Consider the following 20,792-nt stretch of genomic DNA (forward strand, 5'->3'; position numbering starts at 1 on the left):
AGTGGAGGAAACTGAGAGGAAGTGACTTGGCCAAGGTCACACAGGCCATATGTAGGAGAGTGGAGATTTGATTCCTGCTTTTCTAACATCAAACCTGGTACTTTTTCCAGTCTATCATGCTGGCTAGAGTAGTGGGAATTTCCAAGGTGGGCCTTCTCATTTGCAGGGCTCAAAGTAGTAAAGTTGAGCAGACCACTTCTGGCTCCAGTGCCCATGGCACGAGAAGGGAGAACGGGTAAGGGGTCAGGGAAGGGAGACTGGGCAGCCAGCGCCCTTGGGAATGGGGGCAGAGCCGAGTGTCACATGAAACTCCGTCAGCTTCTTGTCTCCCAGGAGAGACAAGGGTGTGAACCTTTGCCCCCACCCCAAAGGGTGAGAAGGGATAGATGGGAGAGAAACACCTTTTTCCTTAGAGAAACACCTTCCTCCTCCCCCTGCTCAGCCTCTTCAGGCTATAGACAATCTCTGCAGTGTTTGACTGTGCCACTGATTAATGATAATAATTCATATTTATGGAGCACTTTAAAGTTTATCAAACTATTCCTTACCAGACGATCCTGTGAGGAAGGTAGTATAAATATTGCAAATATGAGGAAAGTGAGGATCAGAGATATTAAACATCTCGACTACAGCGAGTGACACAGTAAATGTCAGAACCGAGATGAGACTCTGGTGCTCCCGACTCTAAATCCAGCACCTTTGAGGGAGGAAAGAGAGGCAGAGATAAAAAGAAAACGGACAGAGAGACAATGACGGATAGACTAGGACACAGGTGAAGAGCTCAGAGACTAGAACAGGAAGAAGAAAAGGAAAAGAGAAAGGGCAGAAGAGAGATAGAAGAAAGGAGGGAAGGAAGGGGGGGATAGAGAGCAGAACATACACATAGAGACAGAATGGAAAAAAATGAGAGACAGAAAGGAAGGGAAAGAAGATGGGGGAGGAGAAACATAGAAAAGGAAGGCTAGGGAAGAAAGAAAACAGAGAAGGGCAGACAGAGAGACAAAAAGGGAAGAGAGACAGAGAATGCACAAATGATGGGGTGAAAGCCAGGGGAAGAGACAAAGAAACCCTAAGGAAGAGAAAGAGGAAGAGACAGAAAAAAGATAGTGGAAGAGAAGGGAAAATGTAGGGAGAGGATGAAGAAGAGAGAGAAAGGGAAAAAGAGAGAAGGAAGGAATGGGAGGAGTGCTAGAGTGAGGGAGGCAGAACTGAAGAGCCCCAAAAATGCCATCCGAAGCTTCTGGAGGACTCAGACCCTGTCCTTCATTCCCCATGGGCAATCCATCTTCTCCCTAACAACCATATTCACTCTTCAAGGACTTGAATGCAAAAACCTATCCCCCTCCCATTCCCCACCAAGTTCACTGACTTTCGTTTTTCCAGTCCCTAATCCACAAATGTTTACTGAGTGCCTACTATGTGCAAGGCGTGGCGATCTCCTCTGGCCCTGGACCTAACCTTTACCAGTTAGCTACTGACAGTCTCTGTCCTCTCCTGTAGTCATCTAGATCCCTCCACCCCCCTCCTTAGCTCCTATCTACAGATATAGCCCATCCCTTGCCTCTGTCCAGGTCCTCAATCTTCCTCGGGGTCTGCCCTCCCTTGGGATTAGGAGGGGGGGAGGGTAGGGAAAGGTGCCTGAGCAGGCTTTAGGACAGGTGAGAAGATAAGGGGCCTCTTGCCTGCCCAATCCCCTTGGGGCCTGATGCACCAGCAGAACTGGCTGGACTGCTCCATGTAGCTGGGGCTAGGCCTCCGGATGCCTGGGGCTCTCCCCCCCCACACCCTCTACAGCCCCTAGCCCATCTAGGATCCTATCTTCAGCCTAGCCCAGCTCTGCAGAGTTCAGAATCTCCCAGGGACCCAAAGCTTCTCCCTCACTACCCACCCTCAGGGAGAGGCCTGACATGTTCTTTGGCTACAGGAAGTTGCTATCCTGGTGAGAAGAAGGGTGAACTCTGGAGAAGCAACCCCCCTGGGCACCACCCCCTGCCTGGTTACTTCTCTGAGCTGTGGGAGGGGTCCTCACCCAAGCATAGTCTGAGTCTAGCTTTGGTCCAGGGTAAGATCCCATGTTAGGGGAGACCAGGGAGTAGAGCAGTGTGGGATGCAGAAGGAGGCATGTTGAGCCACAGGTAAGGAACTCCTGGATATTGCAATTGGTGGAAAAAATTAAGGACGAATCAGTAGATGTTTCCTATATCCACAGGGAGAAGTAGAAGCTTCATGTTGGCCAGGAGCACTGTACTCCCCCCCCCTCCCCAACCTGATTGGCTAAGGGGCCTGGGATAGGGAGAGGAGAGGGAGATGCACATACTCTCAGGACTTTGGGGCCTTCCCCACCCCCCATCCCATTATCCACTGCCAGCTGCTCCAATGCCTTTCCCTCCCATACCCCTTCCCCCACCCCCACCTCCACCCCCACCCCCACTTGAGGGCCAGCTGTTCCCCAGCTGCCAGCCAGCTCCTCCCCAGACGTGGCCACACTGCAGCCTTGAGCTGGGGGGCCCACCTGGCTCCCCCTTAGCTGAAGTCCCTTGGAGAGATTCAGCCTGAGCAACCACACCCCCAACTAGTGGGGAGTAAGGGGTTATAGCCCTTGAGAAGCAGGGTCGGGCCTTCTACAGGAGGAAACAATTTGGAGAGCCTGGCTAGGCAGGCTAGTGGTGGTGGCGGCTGTGGGGGGGGGGTGGGGTGGGGATGGGAGGGAGGGATAAAGGGGGCTCCTCCCCTCCTCCTCCTCCTCTTAATGTGCTTCCAATTTGGGTTGGGCAGCCTCACTCTCTCCACATGGGCACAGGGGCATGGGGGTTGGGAGCAGTTAAAGAGGATCCTTTGGGTTCATAGGAGTGGGGTTCTCCTAGGAAGTCTGCGATGGGGACAGGCAGAGGGTAGGGGGCATAGAGGGAGATGTGCTAGGGTCTGCTCAGGGGTTTCTTTTTGCAGGGCAGCCTTTTAGTGCTGCAGCAATTCGAACTGCCCACGAGCAAGGAGCAGGGTGGGAAGTGGGGTTCTGGGGGTGTGGCAGAAGGAGGAAGAAAGGGTCGGACTGCATGGCCTGTAAGGGTCTTGTCAGTTCTAACATTCTGAGTCTAGGAGGTAGGAGCCCCTCAGTCCTGGTCTGTGTCGCTTGGAGAGGGAAGGAGCCTAGGTGCTGCCCCAGGCCCCTACTTTTACTGTCTCAGGACAGCTTAACCAGAACTTCCCAGTTCCCTAAGCTCGGCTGATTGTCCTGGGTAGCCCCTGGCGTCGCGCCTGAGAGGAGCAGGTGACTGGGGTGGGGGAAGAAGGGACAGCTAGATAACACACACCTGGTGATCTCACATGTAACCCTGGCCTGCAGATGTCATAGGGACTTCAGGTTCACACTTGAGTTCCTCGATGTGATAACAGACAGCTTTCTCACAGGCTTACACATACTACCATTAGTTAATTCCCTTTCTATCACCCAAACACACAGAACTCAGAGTCACAGTGTTGTTCAAACTCCTTAAGTTTATCATACACACAGGGCAAAGAGTTGTCAGTCTCTCCGTGTATGTCTTCCTACCGCTTGACTCTTTGCTCTTCCCACCTGCCTGGTTTTCTGTCAACTCTCTTTCTGTATCGTTGCTCTCAGTGTATCTCTTTTGTTTGTGTCTGTCCTCTCTTTTCTCTCTTTCTCCTCTCTCCTCCTGCCCTCGAATATAAAGAGCCACTTCCGTAACTTCTCAGTCTTATAACATGTGGGATGTCAAGCACACCCTCAGTCTCCTTCCATCAGTTTGTTACTATAGTATCTCTCCTTCACAGTTCTGCACACACAAACAAATGTGGCCACGGCGTGTCACAGTGTACCTCCTAGCTGCAAAGTCCTACGGTCACTCACTGTCTTGTAGAAAGTCACCAGAAATCTCTGCCACTTGATGTTGGTTTCGCACACACACACGATCTCACAGTCACATATAGTGTCTCTGCCACCCCAGTCGTACACAGAGATTTTTTTCTCTGCCTGTCTTTGTCTCAGTCTCTCCCATAGATAAAGCCAGTCATAGTCACATATTAGCTCAGAAACAGTCACCACACAGTGCCACGAATACATACATTGCCTCAGTCACTCCACATGGTCCCTCTTCTCTCACAACATATCACATGTATTCTCTCTTACACACATAGGCACGTTACATTTATTTTCTCTCTCACACGTACAGCATTTTCTCTGTCTCTCTCTCTCCTCTCTGTCTCTGTCTCTTCTCTCTGTCTCTCTCTCCTCTCTCTCTCTCCTCTCTGTCTCTGTCTCTTCTCTCTGTCTCTCTCTCCTCTCTCTCTTTGTCTCTCTCTGTCTCTGTCTCTCTCTCCTCTCTCTCTGTCTCTCTCTCACCAGTTCCCCTATCACTTCCTGTCTTTTCCGGCCTGGCAGGGAGTGCAGGAAGCAATCAGTGCTCCAGGAAACCTCAGGGGCCTGGGCCATTGGGATAAGGGGGTGGGACACACTCCATTCTCCCTACTACCACACCAAAATGAGGAAGGGGACTGGAACTCAAAAGCAACCAAAATGATGAAGGATGTCTTTTGCCTTTTGCTTTCTGTGGGACACGGAGCTTCCACTCACTCGAGTTCCCACTGGGTATCATCTAAAGGGGCTGTAGCCACATCCAGAGAAGAGCATGAAAGCAGCTGGACAGCAACATGAATATTCTGGAGAGGGACAGAGAGGTGGGGGCAAGGGAGACCGGGCAGTGGAAAGACCTGATTTCCGAAGAGCTCTGGTCAGAGAACCACATATGATTACAGATCTGGCATTGGAAGGGACCTCTTCTAGGTGTCCCCCCACCCCAGTTTTACACGCAGGGAAAGCGAGCCTCAGAGAGGTTAAACGACTTGCACCTATGGCCATACAGTTTAAAAATGGTGTCAGAAATGGGTTTAACCTGGGCTTCTTGCCTCTAAGTCAGATACTATCCATGACACCACGGGGCCTCTGATTTCCATGGGCACTGACTGAGGGCGGGTATGGGGAGGGTGGGTATCAGAATCTTGAACATTCTATTTTCTGCAACTTCTGAATTTAGGTAAGAAAGTCTCCCAAAGGCTCTCAACACCTATTTTCAACGCAAGGCATTTGTAAAGCAACCTCAGGACCTAGTTTACCTTCCCTATTTTCTTCCTTTATGGCTCCCAGGATGTACTCTGCTTTGGCCCCAGGTCCCTCCTCTGCCCACCTCACACCCCTAGCTCAGGATCTTACCAGCCTCCTCTTTGCCTCCTCCCTGAGGGAGGTGAGGGCCTTCTCAGAAGCACCTTTCTTTTGGGTGCCAACTTAATACATTTTGATCTCTCAACTTTCCCCTTTCCCCTGGGTCTCTGGTTGTGAAGTATGTGCTCAATGTGCCTGGGTGGAGGAGGTTCAAGGGATGATCCAAAGGTCTGAACCTGCCTCTGGACTGCCCACCTTGGCCCTGCCAATTGTCTGGGCACACAACAATAGCTGTCACTTACACAGCACTTTAACATTTGCAAAGCACTTCACAAATATTTTCTCACTTCATCCTCCTAACAGCTCTGGAAGGCAGATGCTATAATTAACCTCATTTTAGAGACGAGGAAACTGAGGCAGACAGATGTTAAGTGACTTGCCCAGGGTCACAAAGCTAGTGAGTATTTGAAGTTGAGTTGAATGCAGGTCTTCTGGACTCCAGGTCTAGTGCGATAACCACTACACCACCTAACTGCCTCTATCCCTAGAGCCTTAGAAAGAAGCACAAGAGAGTGTAAACTTCTTGAGGGCATTTGTAGATGGTAGGTGCTTAACCAGTATTTGGGGATGTGAGGAGCAAACACTCCAAAGGGAGTTCCTTTGAGACAGCATCTCTCCAACCAGTTCCACTCTCTTCAACCTGCTTCACTCTCTTCTCAACCCTCTTACGGTTTCTTTGTCCCTCTGTGGCCCCCACCCAGCACACTGCTGTCCCCAACTCCCCTCAGGTTACTCCTTGCTATGTAGTTACTCCTTATTCATACTCTTATTTCTTACCCCATCTTCCTCTAATTATGTCTCTCCCTATTCTCTCTGCGGGACCCCCAGTGGCTGCCAAGGGCCCATGGGGAAGGCCGGGGAAGACAAGATGGGGACTATGACTAGGACTTTAGGTCTAAGATTCATAAAATGAAAGAGCTGGAAAAGCCTTTTAGATTATCTAGTCCAGACTCCTTATTTTATAGATAAGGAAACTCAGTCCAGTGATGGTTAATGCCTCGCTCAAGGTCACAGAATGAAGTATTGGTGGAGCTAGGATGAGAATGTACTGGGCCTGGACTCCCATTCGGGTTTCCCACCCAATCACAATGACAGTCTCCCTTCCCTGCCTTCAAAGTACCCAACTGGGTAGATGTCTCCTTTGTATTTTGCCTTTCTCATCTGGTTTGGGTCTGGCCCTTCAGAGTCTTCAGACTGCCTGGGCTCTATCTGCTCCTCTCTGCCCACCCTCCTCAACTTTCTAAGGGGGTCCACAAGACCCCTGGAATGCCTGTCTAACTCCACACCAGTTTGGCTTCTATGCACTTCTCCATTAGCATTAATTGTTCTTCTCTCTCAGAGGATGGGAGGCGGGTGGGTGCGGGAAGGCCTGACTGAGTTAGAGGGTTTTAAGGGCCCCTACCTGGTATATATACTCATGTTGGTGGGGGCAGTTTGGTCCCTGGCAGCAGGGAAGAGCAGAGACCTGTGGCCCCCCACTGCCCAACACAGAAGGAACAAAGGCTGGGTGGATGGCTATTGAAAAGGCATTGATCTTCCTCCCACCCACCCTCTACTTTCATTGAGGAGGAAGGGGGAAGAGAGGGAGTTTCTCACTTCCTTTCAAGAGAAGGAGCATACAAGGTCCATCCACAACTTTCATCCTCTTGGAATGGGATGTCACGAAGTGAAGGAATTCAACTATGCCCCCCAATATCTTAGCAGGGCACCTTATCTTGTCCAGAGTAGGCCAGAGACTAGGCCAGAACCCAGGCACTCCTACTTTTAGCTAGGCATTGGGTCATAGGTCCCTGGCCTGTGGTGTCCCCCAGCACACACAAGTCCCAGTTTAGGGGTGGAGGACGAGCAACTGTGTACAGCATAACTGGGCCACAGGAGACAGGCACACAAGCCACCTCAGCCAGCCCCTCTGAGTGCTGCTGTCCACCTCCATCTCTACCACCCCCTACTCTCCAAGGCTACAAGCCCAGGCCTGACCTGGCTCTGCCTCTACCAGAAAGTGGAGAGAAGAGAAACACATAGACATGAAGTGTGTCTGACGCCCCTCCATAATGCACTCCCATACTCCCAGCTTTCCCACTCCCCACCCCAAGCCTCCTGATCCCACCCCCCTCCCCAATGTACTCCTTCTGAAAACCCCAGAGGGTCTGCCATGGGAGCCAGGAGAAGAGAATCTCCCCTGACAACTTCTCTCCCCTACACACACACACACACACACACACACACACACACACACACACACACAGCTAGAAGTCCATGTATAGGACAGCTCCTCTTCCCCCATACTTCCCAGCCCAGGGGGAGGGGGGGAATGACAGACAAAGGCACACCATCTCCCCCCACCCCAATAAGGCACATGGTGCGTGCATTGAAGGGGTTGTACACACAGGGGGAAGGAGAATCCCAGGCCCACCACGCTCACTGCCCCCCACGTCCTGCACTGGGAGCAAGGGGAGCTCACGCCCCACTCTGTAGAGTGTCCACACAGAGGAAAGCAGGGATCCCGTGGGAACTCACCAACAGTTCGGCCTCGCACCCAGAGCACAGGGCTGGCCCGACGGGACTACCGGAGGGCACGCGCACCCCTCACTCCCCTACCCTCCCGATCGTGGCTGCCCCGGCTCGGCCCAGCATAAGGCCCGAGGGCCCGGGGCTGGAGGCCTTGTGTGGGGCTGGGCCCGGGCTCTCCAGGCTCGGGAGTCCAAAGGGCGCCAGGGCCCGGAGGACCCAGAGCTCGAGCCTGGGCCCCGGAGCCTCGGCTCGGGCCCACAGAGAAAAGGCGCCAGGGTTGGGAGAGGGCTCCCCGGCCCGCCCCCCAGGGCGCCAGCGTGCGGACGCTGACCCCGGCACAGAGGGACCCCCAAACGGCGGCTCCCGCCCTCCCCCGACTTCCAGGGGTGCCCTGGCCGCTGGCAGGGGGGGCGATGGGCAACGACCGGGAGGCGGGGCTTCCCGAAGAGGACCCCCCCTTCCCCTATAAACTTCCCCCCGACCCCGCTGGAGTTCAGGGCGGGACAATGGGGAGACTTCTTCCCCAGCCCCCCTCCCCTCCCTGGGCCTCTTTCCCAGCCCGGTCCCCGCTTACCTGGGCCGAGCTCCGGGGAGGGGGGCTCCGGTCGGGGGCCCCGCTTCGGCGGGCCAAGGGCTCCGGAAGGGTCGGGGGGCTTCTGGGACAGGACAGATGGGGAGGGGGCGTCCGGGGGGCCGTGGGGAGGGGGTTGGCAGGAATGTGCGGAATGAGCCGGGCTGGAGCGGGAGGCGCCGGGCGCGGAGGAGGGAGCGATCGGGGCGGAAAGTTTGTGCTGCGGGCACCGAGCGGGGGGGCGGGAGCAGTGGAGAGGGAGGGTGGGGGGCGGAGGAGAAGGGGGCGGGGCAGAGAGAGGCGAGGAAGGGGCGGGCAGTGAGCGGGACCCACCCCCGTCGGGGGGCCGGGCAGCCGCCCCCTCCCCCCCTCGCCGGCCCCGACTTCCAGCTCGCACCTCCGCTCCCAAGCCTTCCCGCGTCCTCCCTCCCAGGCACCCCTTGGAGGACCCCGCCAGGAGCCTTCGCCTCCGTCTCGGGGGCTGGGGTAAATACCCCTCCGTCGGCTTTCTGCCTCACTCTCGCCAGCGCCCTCTCCAGGCATTGGGGCTCAAGGTGGGGGCGTGGCCTTTGGGTTGGGCGTGGCCTCTCGCTCCGAGGGCGTGGTCTCTGGCCCGGAGTCCTTCCAGCACCGGGAGGCGGGGGCTGGCCAACGACGCATCAGCAGCGGAGATTCAAAGGGAGGGACCCGGGATCCTCGGGGCTCGCGGTGGCACCCAGGCTCCCCGCACCAAGGGGCTCCGATGCTTGGGTGCGTTTGATGGGAAAGCAGTGACTTCTCTCTCCCCATGTTCCCCCCTCCCGGAGCCGTGTATCCCAGGTCCACTGGGTCCTCCCTCCCCCGGAAGCTCGGGCGACCCCCGCCTCCAGCCTGGGACCCGGCAGTTCAGGTCCCGCGCCCTCCGCCCCGCCCTGGCGGCCACTCCAGCCTCGCCCCGGGCCCGGTCTGTCTGGTTCTCCCCGAGTGGCTGGTTTCTCGAATTTCCCATTTCCCCCTTTCCCTCCGGCTCTTCCAGCGCCCCTTCTTTTTCCGCAGCTCCGCCAAGTGGGAGCCACTACCAACTCCAGGGAGAGAGTGTGCGCGGGCACACTTCCGTTAATGTTCCCGGGGGGATGAGGCTAGAGAGAAGGAGCTCCTCAGAGCTTCCTGCGGGTCCGGAGTTGCTCCCTTAGGATCCCACAACGAGGTCGGGTCCTCGTTCTCAGCTTCCCCTACTTATACCCCTTTCACTGCGACCCCCGCCCCCAACAATCCTCTTTCCGTTCGCAGTCGCCTTGCACCCTCGCTCAGTGAGCGTTCTGCTCACCGCCAGGAAAATTGCTTTATTTGCACATCCTCTGCAAGTCAGCCTCCTCAGCTTTGCCCCAGGGAGCCCCAGTTCAGAGCCCCAGTGCAGCTCGAGGTGGGGGGGGGGAGGAGAAAAAGGGGAGGGTGGTTTAAAAATATACAACCCCAAACTGCTCCCGGACAGGAAGTAACTGGAAGGGAGGATGGGGGGGGCACGCTAGGGAGAAGGAGAGCACCACATCCAGATGTGCAGCGCCAACTTGAGTCCAGATGTTCCTCCTCTCCTCCCAGCTGTCTAAGTTCCTCCCCTTGTCTCAGCCAAGAGCTGGCAGCATGGGGGGGAGGGAGACTCTTGGGACTGGCCCTCAAGGAATTAGAATCAGTAGCTTTGGAAGCAGGGTCAAGGATCATTAAGGGAGTGGAACTCACATCAGGGCTCCTGGAGCAGAGGGGTCACTTCTCTGAGGGTCCCTTTGGCAAGGACCATTAAAAATAGGTTGGGAGTCTCTGGGGTGGAGGAACCTTTGGGGTTTGAGTTTACAGTATCAGAACTCCAGGATGAGGGAACCTCAGGATCACAGTGTCTGCTGGAGTCCTCTTCCATATAGGGCATGGAGTCTTGGAGCAGTGGGGACAAGGTAGAGGTCACTCGCAGGCCAGCTTCCCATCAAAGCTGGAGAGGGCTATAGCAAAGCCTTGTAGGGCGCAAAGTGGGTATCGATAGTCCAGAGTGAATGCATCCTCTGACACCCGGCCAAACTGCAGGACAATATAGTCAGCTAGAGAGAGAGAGAGAGAGAGAGAGAGAGAGAGAGAGAGAGAGAGAGGTGTGGGTCAGGGTACCCTGGCCCTGGCATTGTTATCTCAGGGGGCCTCTCCTTAACCCCTCCCCCACCCTCTGTCCCTTGGCTTGAGAAAGACACAATAGATTCACTGAAGCTTCAACTATTAGGGCAGGGCTATCCCTGGTTTGCCCTCTCCATCCTCAGATCCAGGACCCCCCAATCCCGAAGGATCTTATTCTAGCCACAGCCCTGGACTTCCCAACCCACTCACCAAAGGCTTCTTCCTGTCACTGATCCCATCCCCAGAGCTTCAGCCTTGTCATGTCCCCCCCCCCACCTTTCCATAGCCTAAGTACTTTTAGCTCAACTACACACTGCACTTCAGTTCCACTTTCCCCACCCCCAACAGTCTCATCTCCTCTTGCAGATCTAAGATCTTTTAGCTCAGTCCTGTTTTCCCTATCCTAGGCCTCCATCCCCCACTCTTAAAATATCTTCATCTGTCCTGTGCCCCCATGTCTCATCCCCTAGGCGAAGCACCCCCCCATCCACCCCCAGCATCCAGGGGGACAGGAAGCTGCTAAAAATACCCCCAAACACAGCAGACCCTGCTCTAGCTGAAACCTGATCTGCTTACCAGCTTCCCAAGGCCTTCAGACAGGTGACAGTGGGGACTTCTCAATGGGGGTGGGGGAGAGGGAGCTGTGCTCTGTGTTTTCCAGGCATCAGGAACCTGGAGCTCTACCCAAAAATACCCCTGTGTGCCCACTAGACATTCCTATCCCAATGGGAAGAGCCTCCACCCCCTCCCTGCCCATATCCCCATAGATAGCACTGTTCAGTATTTTTATTGCTTTAAATTGCCGTTCCCCAACTAGGCCATAAGCTTCTTGAGGGCAAGAGTGGTGTCCTCCACTTGATTCATTCATCGAACAAAGGTATTTGTTAAGAAACCACTGTTTCTTTTGTATGACCTACTATATTGGGCATGCAGGAGGCCCTCAAAAAAGACCCTTCTCGCAGATGTGTGAAAGGACCGTCGTGCACAGAAAAAGCCACAGCGGACAGTGTGGAGTCTTGGGGAAAAGGCGGACAAGGGCGGGATAGGAGGGGGACTAGGCCTCTGAGTAAGACACAGGATCTAAACCTCAGGCCCAGAGAGATTGTGACAGCCAAGATCACACAGGTTCTAAGTGGCAGAGCCAGGATTTGAACCCAAACTCAGAACTCTTCCCATGACACACAAAATGCTTCTCGACTAGTTGCTGTGCTTGTGGCACAGTGAATCAGGAAGACTCATCTTCGTTGAGTTCAAATCTAGCCTCAGACACTTACTGGCTGGGCAACTCATTTGACCCTGTTTGCCTCAGTTTCCTCATCTGTAAAATGAGCTGGAGAAGGAAATGGCAGCCCACTCCAGTGTCTCCGCCAAGAAAACCTCCAAATGGGGTCCCAAAGAGTCAGACGCCACCCCTCAGTCGCTGATCCTCCCCTTAGTTCCCAGTGGGGGTGGGTAGGTGGAAGATGAGGAGGAAAGGAAGAGAAGGGTTAGGGTCAGTCTGGTTGGAAGCCCCTCATTGTAAAGCACTCACGGTCATCCAAATGTATAATCTGGAAGTTCTTGACAGAGGCCTGGGTGACCCGTCCTTGGAAATTGAGGGTGTAGGAGCCACTCTCTTCATTCCAGATGGGTGTCTTGTTGTGTAGCTCTATCAGATTTTCCATCGTTTTGTTCTGCCAGCGCACCAGAAGCCCATCACTAGCCTGGAGGCAATGAGATATTTGGGGGAACATCAAAAAGAGAGGGCAATTCACGGGGCCAATCATTAGGGTCGCCTAGGGAGCATGGGAGGAAGATTCGGGGAAAGGGGACTGGTATCATAGGATTTAGAGCTGCAAAGGGCTTTAGAAATTATCTGGTGATTCTAGTCTTCATTTTAGGGATGGGGAAACTGAGGCCCAGAAAGAAGTGATTTGAGACAAGGTCACACTGAGAGGAAGTGGAAGAGTCAAGATTTGAACCCAGCTTCCTTGGATCCCACATCCAGTGTTTATTCTACTGTACTGCACTACCTCTGAGGTCATGCAGTTTTCGAATCCTTCTGCTGATTCCACTTCATGGAAGGCTCCTGGGCCCGCTTACATGTTTATGTGAATGTGTGTCGATAAAGACAAACACCTAGTGTCCTTGTGGAGATGCTATCTCTGGTGAGTGCGTTTGTGTATGATTCTGTGAGCCTGTCTCTCTATGCTTGTGGAAACATTTTCCCTTTGTGGGTCTCGGTTTCCTTCTCTGTGCGCCATGTCCCTGTGTTCTCCTAAGGGTGCCTGCGGGAGGAGGCTTTGTCAACACTAGGCTACACTGGCCCAACAACAAAAAACAATCTAATTTATTATTCTGCATCATGTAAACAGCTCCTGGCAGGGATCTTTGCACATTGTAGACGCTCAAATAGCTATTGATTTTATTCTGAATAAGTTTATAAACGTAACCCTAAACCTGTGCTTGTTTTTATTGAATTCTGCTTTTAGTCTAACCAGGTAAATATGAATTTGGGAGTTCATGTGGTTGCCTGAGGGTTAGTGTGAAGGAGCAGAGGGTTTAAAAATATTAGGTCAGGTGCAGAGGGCAGCCCTCCCCTCCCTTAGGGTCATCTGTAGGGCAGGAATAGCTAGGACAGGGGACAGAGGGTAGACATAGCTCACATTTCGAGGCCGGATTGGGATCCTCTCATTTTCTGAGCTCATCCCTGGGATAACGACCGTCATTCGACGTGGCCCCCGGAAGCCCAGAACGTTGGTCTCCTAGGTTGGAGATTCCAGTCAGTCTGGCCCCTAAGTGGGCCTGGGATGGGAAGTAGGGGAAGTGGGGTCCTTGGGAGTAGGGAGCTAGGACTAGGAGGGTAGCTATAGGAAACCCTAGGATGGAGGACTGAGGGGAGCTGAACGCTGGGAGCCAAATAGGCTGAGGGCCTAGAAAAGAAACACGGTCCTTACATAGATGATAGCTGCCAGTTCTTGTCGGTAGGTCCCCACATCTGCCCCTCCATGATGGGGATTCTTTCCATTGTCAAACACAGTGAATCGAGACCCTATAAGGTTAGACCTACAGCCAGGAGGCAGAGCTTGAGATGGGGCAGGGGAATCTGGGTAGTGGTAAAGGTGTGTGTGTGTGTCTGTGGAAGGCCAAGTCCAGGGAACGGGTTGGAAGACTGGCAGGTGAAGGGGTGTAGGGGATATGTGGTGGTCTTTATTTTCCTCTTCTTTACTGTCCCTTCTCACCATTACTTAGTGCCACCAGATGGTCTCTAGATCGGAGAGCAGGAAGAGGGGTCCCTATTTCTAGTTAATTGAGGAAAGGACATGGGGGTCTCCAGAACTAGTTAACTGAGGGAAATATCTCTGACTCGTCATATTGAGGAGCAAAGGAGAATACGGGTTATATAAACTGTAGGCCACAATGGAGACATTGCTGATTGGAGAATATAGAAGGTTCCTTGGCCCCTTTGCCTCAGGGCTCTCCTTCCTCCCCCATGGTTTTGGGAAGAGGGTATGTGAATTCCTTTAAAGGTCTGTCCAAGGGGCCCAGCTTGCTCCTCCCTGTTCCTGACCCTGGCCTAAGTCACCTTCCCCACCCTTTGCCCTGCCCAGCCAGGTTGCCCAACTGCTCAGGACTCACAGAACAGAATAACAAAGCTACAAAGGACCTTGGAGATCATCCAGTCCAACCTGTCCTTTTATAGATAAGGGAAGTGACTTGCCCAAGGTCATACACCCAGTCAGAGCCAGAACTGGGGACCAAGTCTTCTGACTTCCAAGTCCAGGGCTCTTCCATTATACTATACTGCCCCCTATGTACACACACCTGAGCTTGCCAATGAAGTCTTCCCCTGCCCGGGACAGGTCAGTAGGGTCAACAGAGATGAGATAATTGGCCGTCTTGCTGCGTTTCCTTTTTCGGCCAGCTAGGAGGAATACCTGGGATAGGAAAGGGGGGTAGGGGGAAAGAGAGATAAGGGGTCTGTGTGGGGAAGAGGTTCAGAATCTGGGAAGGAGCAGACAAGGAATAGGAAGGGGAAGAGAGGGAGTCTCAACCCCTCACCTGTAGTGCCCCTGACCTGTAGGGTTTCTCATGCCCATCCTTGACCTATGTGTCCCTGGCCCAGCTCTTAGCCCTCTCCATCACCTCCCAATCTCTCCTTTCCCATACCACCCAAGCCTCTACCCATTCCTTCCCTTCCTTTCCTGCACCTACTGCTCACCTTCCGGTCACTGTCCAGGTGCAGGTAGTAGGAGGGGTACAATCCTCGGTCCATTCCCTTCTTGTCACGGGTAACCCGGCACCGCACAGTCCTACCCTGTGGTGCTGGGCGCAGCACAAACTCCTTGGGGTCATCCACCTCAATGGGGGGTGATGGGGGCCTCTCCTCCTTCTGGATGGGGGAAGGGCAGAAGGAGTATCAGGAGACCCCAATTCATTCAAGATTCTGGTCCAGGATTTCCAAAATCCCAGGTGTCCCCTACCCTAAGTTCCTTGCCCACAGCTCTCGGTGGCGGGGGAGGGGGTGGGGGGGCTGTCTTTATATCTGGAAAATAGAAACTGGAGGAACCAGCTATGCTGGGTCTGAGTCTCCCTTCAAGCACATCCCCTCTTCCTGGGCCTCCACGAGAAATGAAAAAAATTTCCCCCCAATTCCTGCATCTTAGAAGCTTGTGTTAGGGACTGAACGATGGATTTAAAATTTTCCTTTTAAAAAACCATTTCCGCAAACTTTGTTATATATGCATGAGAACATGTGTGTCTGTAAGAACATGTGTAACTGTGTCTATTAGTGAACGTCTTCACATGCAAATGTCTGTATGTACAAAAAATGCCCACATATGCCTATGTGTGTGTGCATAAGCATACTTCTCTGGAATAATTCCGGAAATGCCTATGGTTCCATTCTACATCCCTTTGAATTTCCAGACCAAAACAGTGTTCACTGCTAACCACCATTCAGTACCTATGTTATCTTCCCCTCTTCAAGTGTAAGCTTCTTGAGGGCAGGGGTAGTGTCTCTTCTTTGTATCCTTAGCACAGTGCCTGGCACCAGTAAGGGATCAGGACGGGGCTTGTGGTTTTGTTGGTATAGGGAAGTTCCAGGTGAGAAAACTTCCTCTGACAATGCAGGCTGGCACCTTCTCTGCAACGTAGAGGGTTTGTCTAGGGCACTGAGAGGTTGTGACTGGCCCAGGGTCACCCAGATGGTATGGAGCATGTGGGACCTGAACCCAGGCCTTCTTGGTTCCAAGGCTGGCTCTCTAGCCACTGTGCTAGTCTGCCTCTCATATATAGTAAGCAGTTAATAAATATAATAAAAACCCCTTTTTCATTTATTCTATGTACACATGTGTACCTATCTGTATGTATAGCACATGTATTCATCTCTATGTGAACACGCTTTTGTATCTGAGTATGAACGTGCCTGAGTGTGAATGTGTCCAAGTATGAAAAGTATTTGTGTGTGGGTGTGAGTGGGGGGAACTTTGGCCCCATTGGACCTCAGAGGGCAGGGCTGAGAGACCAGGTAGCACCAGGCACTGGGCTGGTCTGTCCTACATTTGGTTATGTCCCACTCTGAAATGGGAAAGACCCTGTCCCCTCCCACGGGAGCTTGAGAAAATTCACTCTCCCGAAACTCCCCTAAAATTCTATCCCTGCCCCAGATACTCTGCCCTCTGAGGAGGCCTTTCATCTAGTCCCCTAGGGATCCTACCTTTGGGACCTTCCCTTTTCCTTTCCCTTTTCCCTTTCGATTGCTGTTCTTGGTTGTTGCCTCTTCCTCCTCACTCTCAGCTTCTGGGACTTTGGGGGAGGCTGGGGATGGGATAGAAGGTGATGAAGTTCTCCCTGGGTGCCCCATTCCCACCCCAAGGTAGTGGAGTCCACCTGTGGAATTACTTGGGGAAGAAGGGAGGGAGGCAGTTCTGATTTTCCCCAGGACATTCTGGTGCTCAGACCTGATCAGGCTGTTGGGGAAACCATAGATATTGTTCTCACCACCACCCCACCACCACACCAGCAGCAGGACTTGACTCTTCTGCCTTTCACCCCAGATGTATCTGACCCACTGATTTTGGTACCCTAAGCCTTACTGGAGTGGAGTAAGATGGAGGTAATCAGGAAAACCTGCGTGGCACTGAGGGGTGGTCCTCACCTTTCTTCTTCAATGGTTTTTCCGTGGGGCCACCTCCTCCAGCCTGGAACATAGATGCTGGCATCTTTCTGTTTCCAGTAGGTGTCCCAGTGGAGTCCTTTGCAGCCTCACCAGATCCTAGGATCGGGGAGAGGGGAGATCATCAAAATGGAAGAAGCATAACTCTCTTCCCCGACTCCCAGTACTCTGGCCTTATGGGTGAGAGGGTGGGCAGGTCTCACCTTTCTTCTTGCCCTTTCTTATCTTGGACTCCTCCCCAAATGAAGCTCCTTCTGCTGCTTCCTTCTTCTTATTTCGGACAGCTTTCTGGGGGACAGCAGGGCTTCCCTGATCTCCTAGGGATTGTGGGTAGTAGAAAAGAAAGGGACTAAGGGTTTCTGATGTCCCCTCCATATCCTGTCATCCCATCCTCCAGTGCCAATGAGATTACAAACCCGTAGAGGTCAAGGATCACGGCCACCATGATACAGTGCAATGCAAGGATACCAATACAAGAAATGGTATCCCTCCCTCGAAGAGTTTATACTCTAATGGGGGAGACAACTTATGTACTGAATGGTGACTAGTAGAGAACAACGTTTTGGTCTGGAAATTCAAGGGGATACAGAACGGAGCCATAGGGTAATCAACTGACAATCTAAGTCACAGGACCTGGGTTCAAATCCTAATCTGGTGCTTACTGCATGTGTGCCTTTGAGCAAAGAACCTCAGTTTGCTGATTTTTGAGTCCAGCACATTTTGCATTATACTATACTACCTCTCCTTAGGGTCAGCTTGCCTGGAATCAGGAAGACCTGAGTTCAAATTTGGTCTCAGACACTTACTAGCTGCGTGACCCTGAGCAAGTCACTTAACCCCATTTGCCTCAGTTCGTTATCTGTAAAATGGAGACACACTGAGAAGGAAATGGCAAACTACTCCAATATCTTTGCCAAGTCCATGGGGTCACAAATCTTAGCTCTTACCTCACCTTCTCTAGGTACACATACTGGGAAGGACCATAAGATCAGAGATTTAGAACTGGAAGGAGCCTTTGAAGTCATCTGGAAGTCCAAATGTTTCTCTTTATAGGTGAGGAAATTGGGGGCCAGTGATGTTAAGTGACTTGCTCCAAGTAACCCCAAGTAGGGTGTGGCAGAGCTAGGATTTAAACCCAGGTCCTGTGTCTCCAAATTCAAATCTGGTCTTTGAACTCCTTACCATCATTGGTTTTTTACCATGTACTGACTGACTTCCACCTGTATAGTTTTTCTTTGTTTGGTTTTGACCATATTTTTGCCAGGCTGATATAGGAAGTTCCAGGTGACCCACTTGTATTCTATGTTTTAAAATGTGCCTACATCTAGACTGTCTCCCCAACTAGACTGAATCTCCAGGGGCAGGTACTGCGCCATATGTCTCTCTGGATCCTCACCGTGCTTACTGTACAATTTTACCCATGGTGTTTGTTCTGAATTCATAGATCGATTGATTTGGCTGACTTTCTCTTTATTCTTTATCCCTTCTTCCTATTCCTTCTATCCTACAGACTCTGTTTTCCTTCTATGCATTCTTACCTCATCTTAAATTTCTTCCTCCTCACCTTGGGGCTGGGTCTCTTTTCCCTTTGTGTCTCCATATGCTTTCCCTTTGAGGACTTTCTTTGAAGGTTTTAAAAGAGAGACTTTCTCTTTCTTTTTCTCTTCCTGCTCTTCCTCCTCATCGTCCTCTTCTTCTTCCTCTTCTTCTAGGAACGGACACAACCTCATCATGTGGGCTGTTCCTTCCCTAACTAATCTGTTCTGGGGGAATGGGACCCAGGATGGAAAGAGTCTGGGGAAAGGGAATCGGAAGAGAACCAAGACCCTGGGACTTGGTGAGGGACTAGGGTAGAACTCCCAGAAAGGAGGGACAGTGTTTCTCATTTCCTTTCTAGCAGTTCTCAGAGCCCAACCTGAGGTCAGAGACAGGAGTGTATGTTTTTCCACGATTATGTGACTCTATGTGTGTCTTGGGGGAAGGTACTTTCTAGGGGAAGCATCCTTCTATTACTTCACGTCTGTCTTGATTTCTAAGGTCCTTTTTAGTTCTAAAATGCTATGCTTTTCCTCTTCTGCTGTATGTCTCTGTGCCTGCCTGTCTCGCCTCTCCTCTTCTCTATTTGCTGTCTCTGTTCCTTTTCTGTCTTTGTCTTCTCTCTCACTTCTCCATATTTCTATTTGCTTTTTCTTTTTGTATATTTTTCTTTCCTTCCATCTCTTGTCTATCTGTCCCCTTTCATTTTTTTATCTTTTTTTTTGTCTCTACAGCTTTCCTTCCTTGTCTCTCTCTCCTCCTGTCTCAATCTGTTTTCTCTTCATTTGTGCTTTATCTCCTCTCTCTTTCATCTCTTCTCTCTCTCCCCCACCTCTCTTTATTTCTGTCTCTCTGTCTCTTTCTGTGTCTCTGTCTCTTTCTCTCTCCTTCCTTCTCATCTCTCTGTTTGTCTCTGTCTCTTTCCCCATCTCTCTCTATTTCTGTCTCTCTCTGTCAGTCTTTTTTCCATGTCTCTGTCTCTCTTTTTCTTTCTACCCCTCTCCATCTCTCTATTTCTCTCTGTCTCTGCCTGTTTCTTTGTGTCTCCCCCATATCTCTCTGTCTTTCTCTGTCCCTTCTCTGTCTTTTCCTGTCCTCTATTTGTCTCTGTCTCTCCCCATATCTCTCTGCCCCATGTCTCTCTGTCTCTTTTCTACCCCTCCTCAGTCTCTCCGTCTTCTGTTAACATTTCTCAGCCCCACTTTCCTTTCTCTTCGTGCCCCCAGCTACCTCCTTCCATCATCTTCAGGGGCTTCATTCAGTCTCTCACCCTCCTGCACGTTTGGGGCCCGGGCTACGAGGAATGTCTCCCCGGGGCTTGGCTTCTTCCTCTCGGGGTCACGGATGAACTTGGAGTAAGGGTTCGGTTCGTCAGGGGTCCCGAGCGGCTCATCCCGCCGCCGCCCCTTCTTCCCGGCTGGGCAGAGGCGTCTCGGTCAGGGCCAGGGACCCAGGCGTCCGGCAGACGCTTCCACCCCCCCACCCCCTACCCAGCGTCCAGCTCCCCGCTCCCCGGCCTGGGGGCAGTCATCGAGAGGCGGAGTAGGGGGTACTCCCCCAGTCCTCCCATGGGGTGCCCCCCCAGCCCTCGATCCCCTCTCCCCTCACCCTGCGGCGGCGCCCCCCGCTCGTCCCCACGCCCTGCGGCTGCGCCTCTCCGGGGTTTGGCTCCGGCCGGGCTGGGGCACTCCTGGGGTTCAGGCCGCTTCTTCTTTGGCTTCTGCCCTGCGGCGAGACGCTGCGGGACGGGGGTGGGGTGCAGGGGGGCGGGCGGTCAACAAGTGGGGTGGGGGGTGGTATTGGCGGGCGGGAGGGGCTGCCCTCGGGGCCCGGAGGGGTCAGCCTACTGAGGCTAATCGGTTTTAGCAGCGGCTAGAAATAACCCGGATTATTGGGGAGGGGCGGGGCAAGGAAAGAAGGCGTGGGTACCCTCCTTTTCATGCCTACGGTGACCCTGGGGAAGGCCCAGGAATACGTACCCCCCCGCGCCCCCAAACCCACCCCCGATTTGCCCCATATCCCCAGACGCGTCCATCCACTAGACACTTCCCAGCACTCCCCAGGACATGAGCACACCTCACCCCCTGACCCCTGAGACCCACCCTCGGGGAAGCCACTCACAGGGACACACGCCCTAATGGGGCATAAGCTGGCAGTGGGAGCGAACTCGTTTACGCCTGATCTCACCAAGATCGGGGGAGGTTAGCGGGGCTGGCTACCTGTTTGGGGCGCGTCTCCAGCTCAGGGATTGCGGATTCCTCCTCCAGCTCACTGGGGTTTGAAGGAGGAAAGTCAGTGTCCAGCCAGCCCCCTCTTGGCCCCTCTAACACCTCCGAGTCAGGATCCTCCTCTCCCTCTCAAGGGATCGGGGTGGGGGGGGTCCTGGAACTCCCAGAGCTAGGAGCTCAGGCAAGGTGAGGGTGAATAGTATTAGGAGGTACGACTGACCTTTCAGAGGCCCAGACTTCTCGGAGGGTATTGTCCTCCAGAGGCATGTTGGGGACCCAGCTCCCCTTCCCCGCGTTGCCTTTTCGGGTTTCCAGGGCTGTGTGTGGAGACTAGTGCTTGGTTGGCTAATCTCTACAGCTCATCCCTTGTGACTCTGGGGCTCAGGACAGCTGGAGATGTGTTGGAGGATGGGGGAGGGA

General features: G+C 53.0%; 2 protein-coding genes across 2 annotated transcripts in view; both read right to left on the reverse strand.

Moving 5' to 3' along the window:
- Positions 1 to 8,429, reverse strand: part of TEAD3 (TEA domain transcription factor 3) — a 33,375-nt gene extending 24,946 nt beyond the window's left edge. The window contains exon 1 of the mRNA XM_036768714.1: positions 8,322 to 8,429. The gene's annotated coding sequence lies outside the window, so the exon portion shown is untranslated. The remainder of the gene's footprint in view (positions 1 to 8,321) is intronic.
- Positions 8,430 to 10,250: 1,821 nt separating this feature from the next.
- TULP1 (TUB like protein 1) lies at positions 10,251 to 20,639 on the reverse strand. Its single transcript, XM_036768844.1, has 13 exons — positions 20,593 to 20,639; positions 20,364 to 20,415; positions 19,783 to 19,882; positions 18,173 to 18,313; positions 16,812 to 16,925; positions 16,591 to 16,707; positions 16,150 to 16,250; positions 14,653 to 14,823; positions 14,256 to 14,368; positions 13,388 to 13,496; positions 13,097 to 13,195; positions 11,983 to 12,154; positions 10,251 to 10,384 (listed from the first exon to the last, which is right to left on the reverse strand). The coding sequence occupies exons 1-13, from the start codon at positions 20,637 to 20,639 to the stop codon at positions 10,251 to 10,253; spliced, it is 1,470 nt and encodes a 489-aa protein (XP_036624739.1).
- Positions 20,640 to 20,792: the final 153 nt, after the last annotated feature.

This window comes from Trichosurus vulpecula, chromosome 7, assembly GCF_011100635.1.
Source record: "Trichosurus vulpecula isolate mTriVul1 chromosome 7, mTriVul1.pri, whole genome shotgun sequence".
Taxonomy (NCBI): Eukaryota; Metazoa; Chordata; class Mammalia; order Diprotodontia; family Phalangeridae; genus Trichosurus; species Trichosurus vulpecula.

What these genes read in the sequence shown, in the direction of transcription:
- TULP1 (XM_036768844.1), bottom strand. Translation starts at nt 20,639, where the DNA reads ATGCCTCTGGAGGACAATACCCTCCGAGAAGTCTGGGCCTCTGAAAG. An exon ending in AAAACCATTGAAGAAGAAAG is followed by an intron (nt 16,251 to 16,590) that starts GTGAGGACCACC and finishes TCCCATCCCCAG; the next exon opens with CCTCCCCCAAAGTCCCAGAA. An exon ending in GACTTCATTGGCAAGCTCAG is followed by an intron (nt 13,497 to 14,255) that starts GTGTGTGTACAT and finishes TCCTGGCTGTAG; the next exon opens with GTCTAACCTTATAGGGTCTC.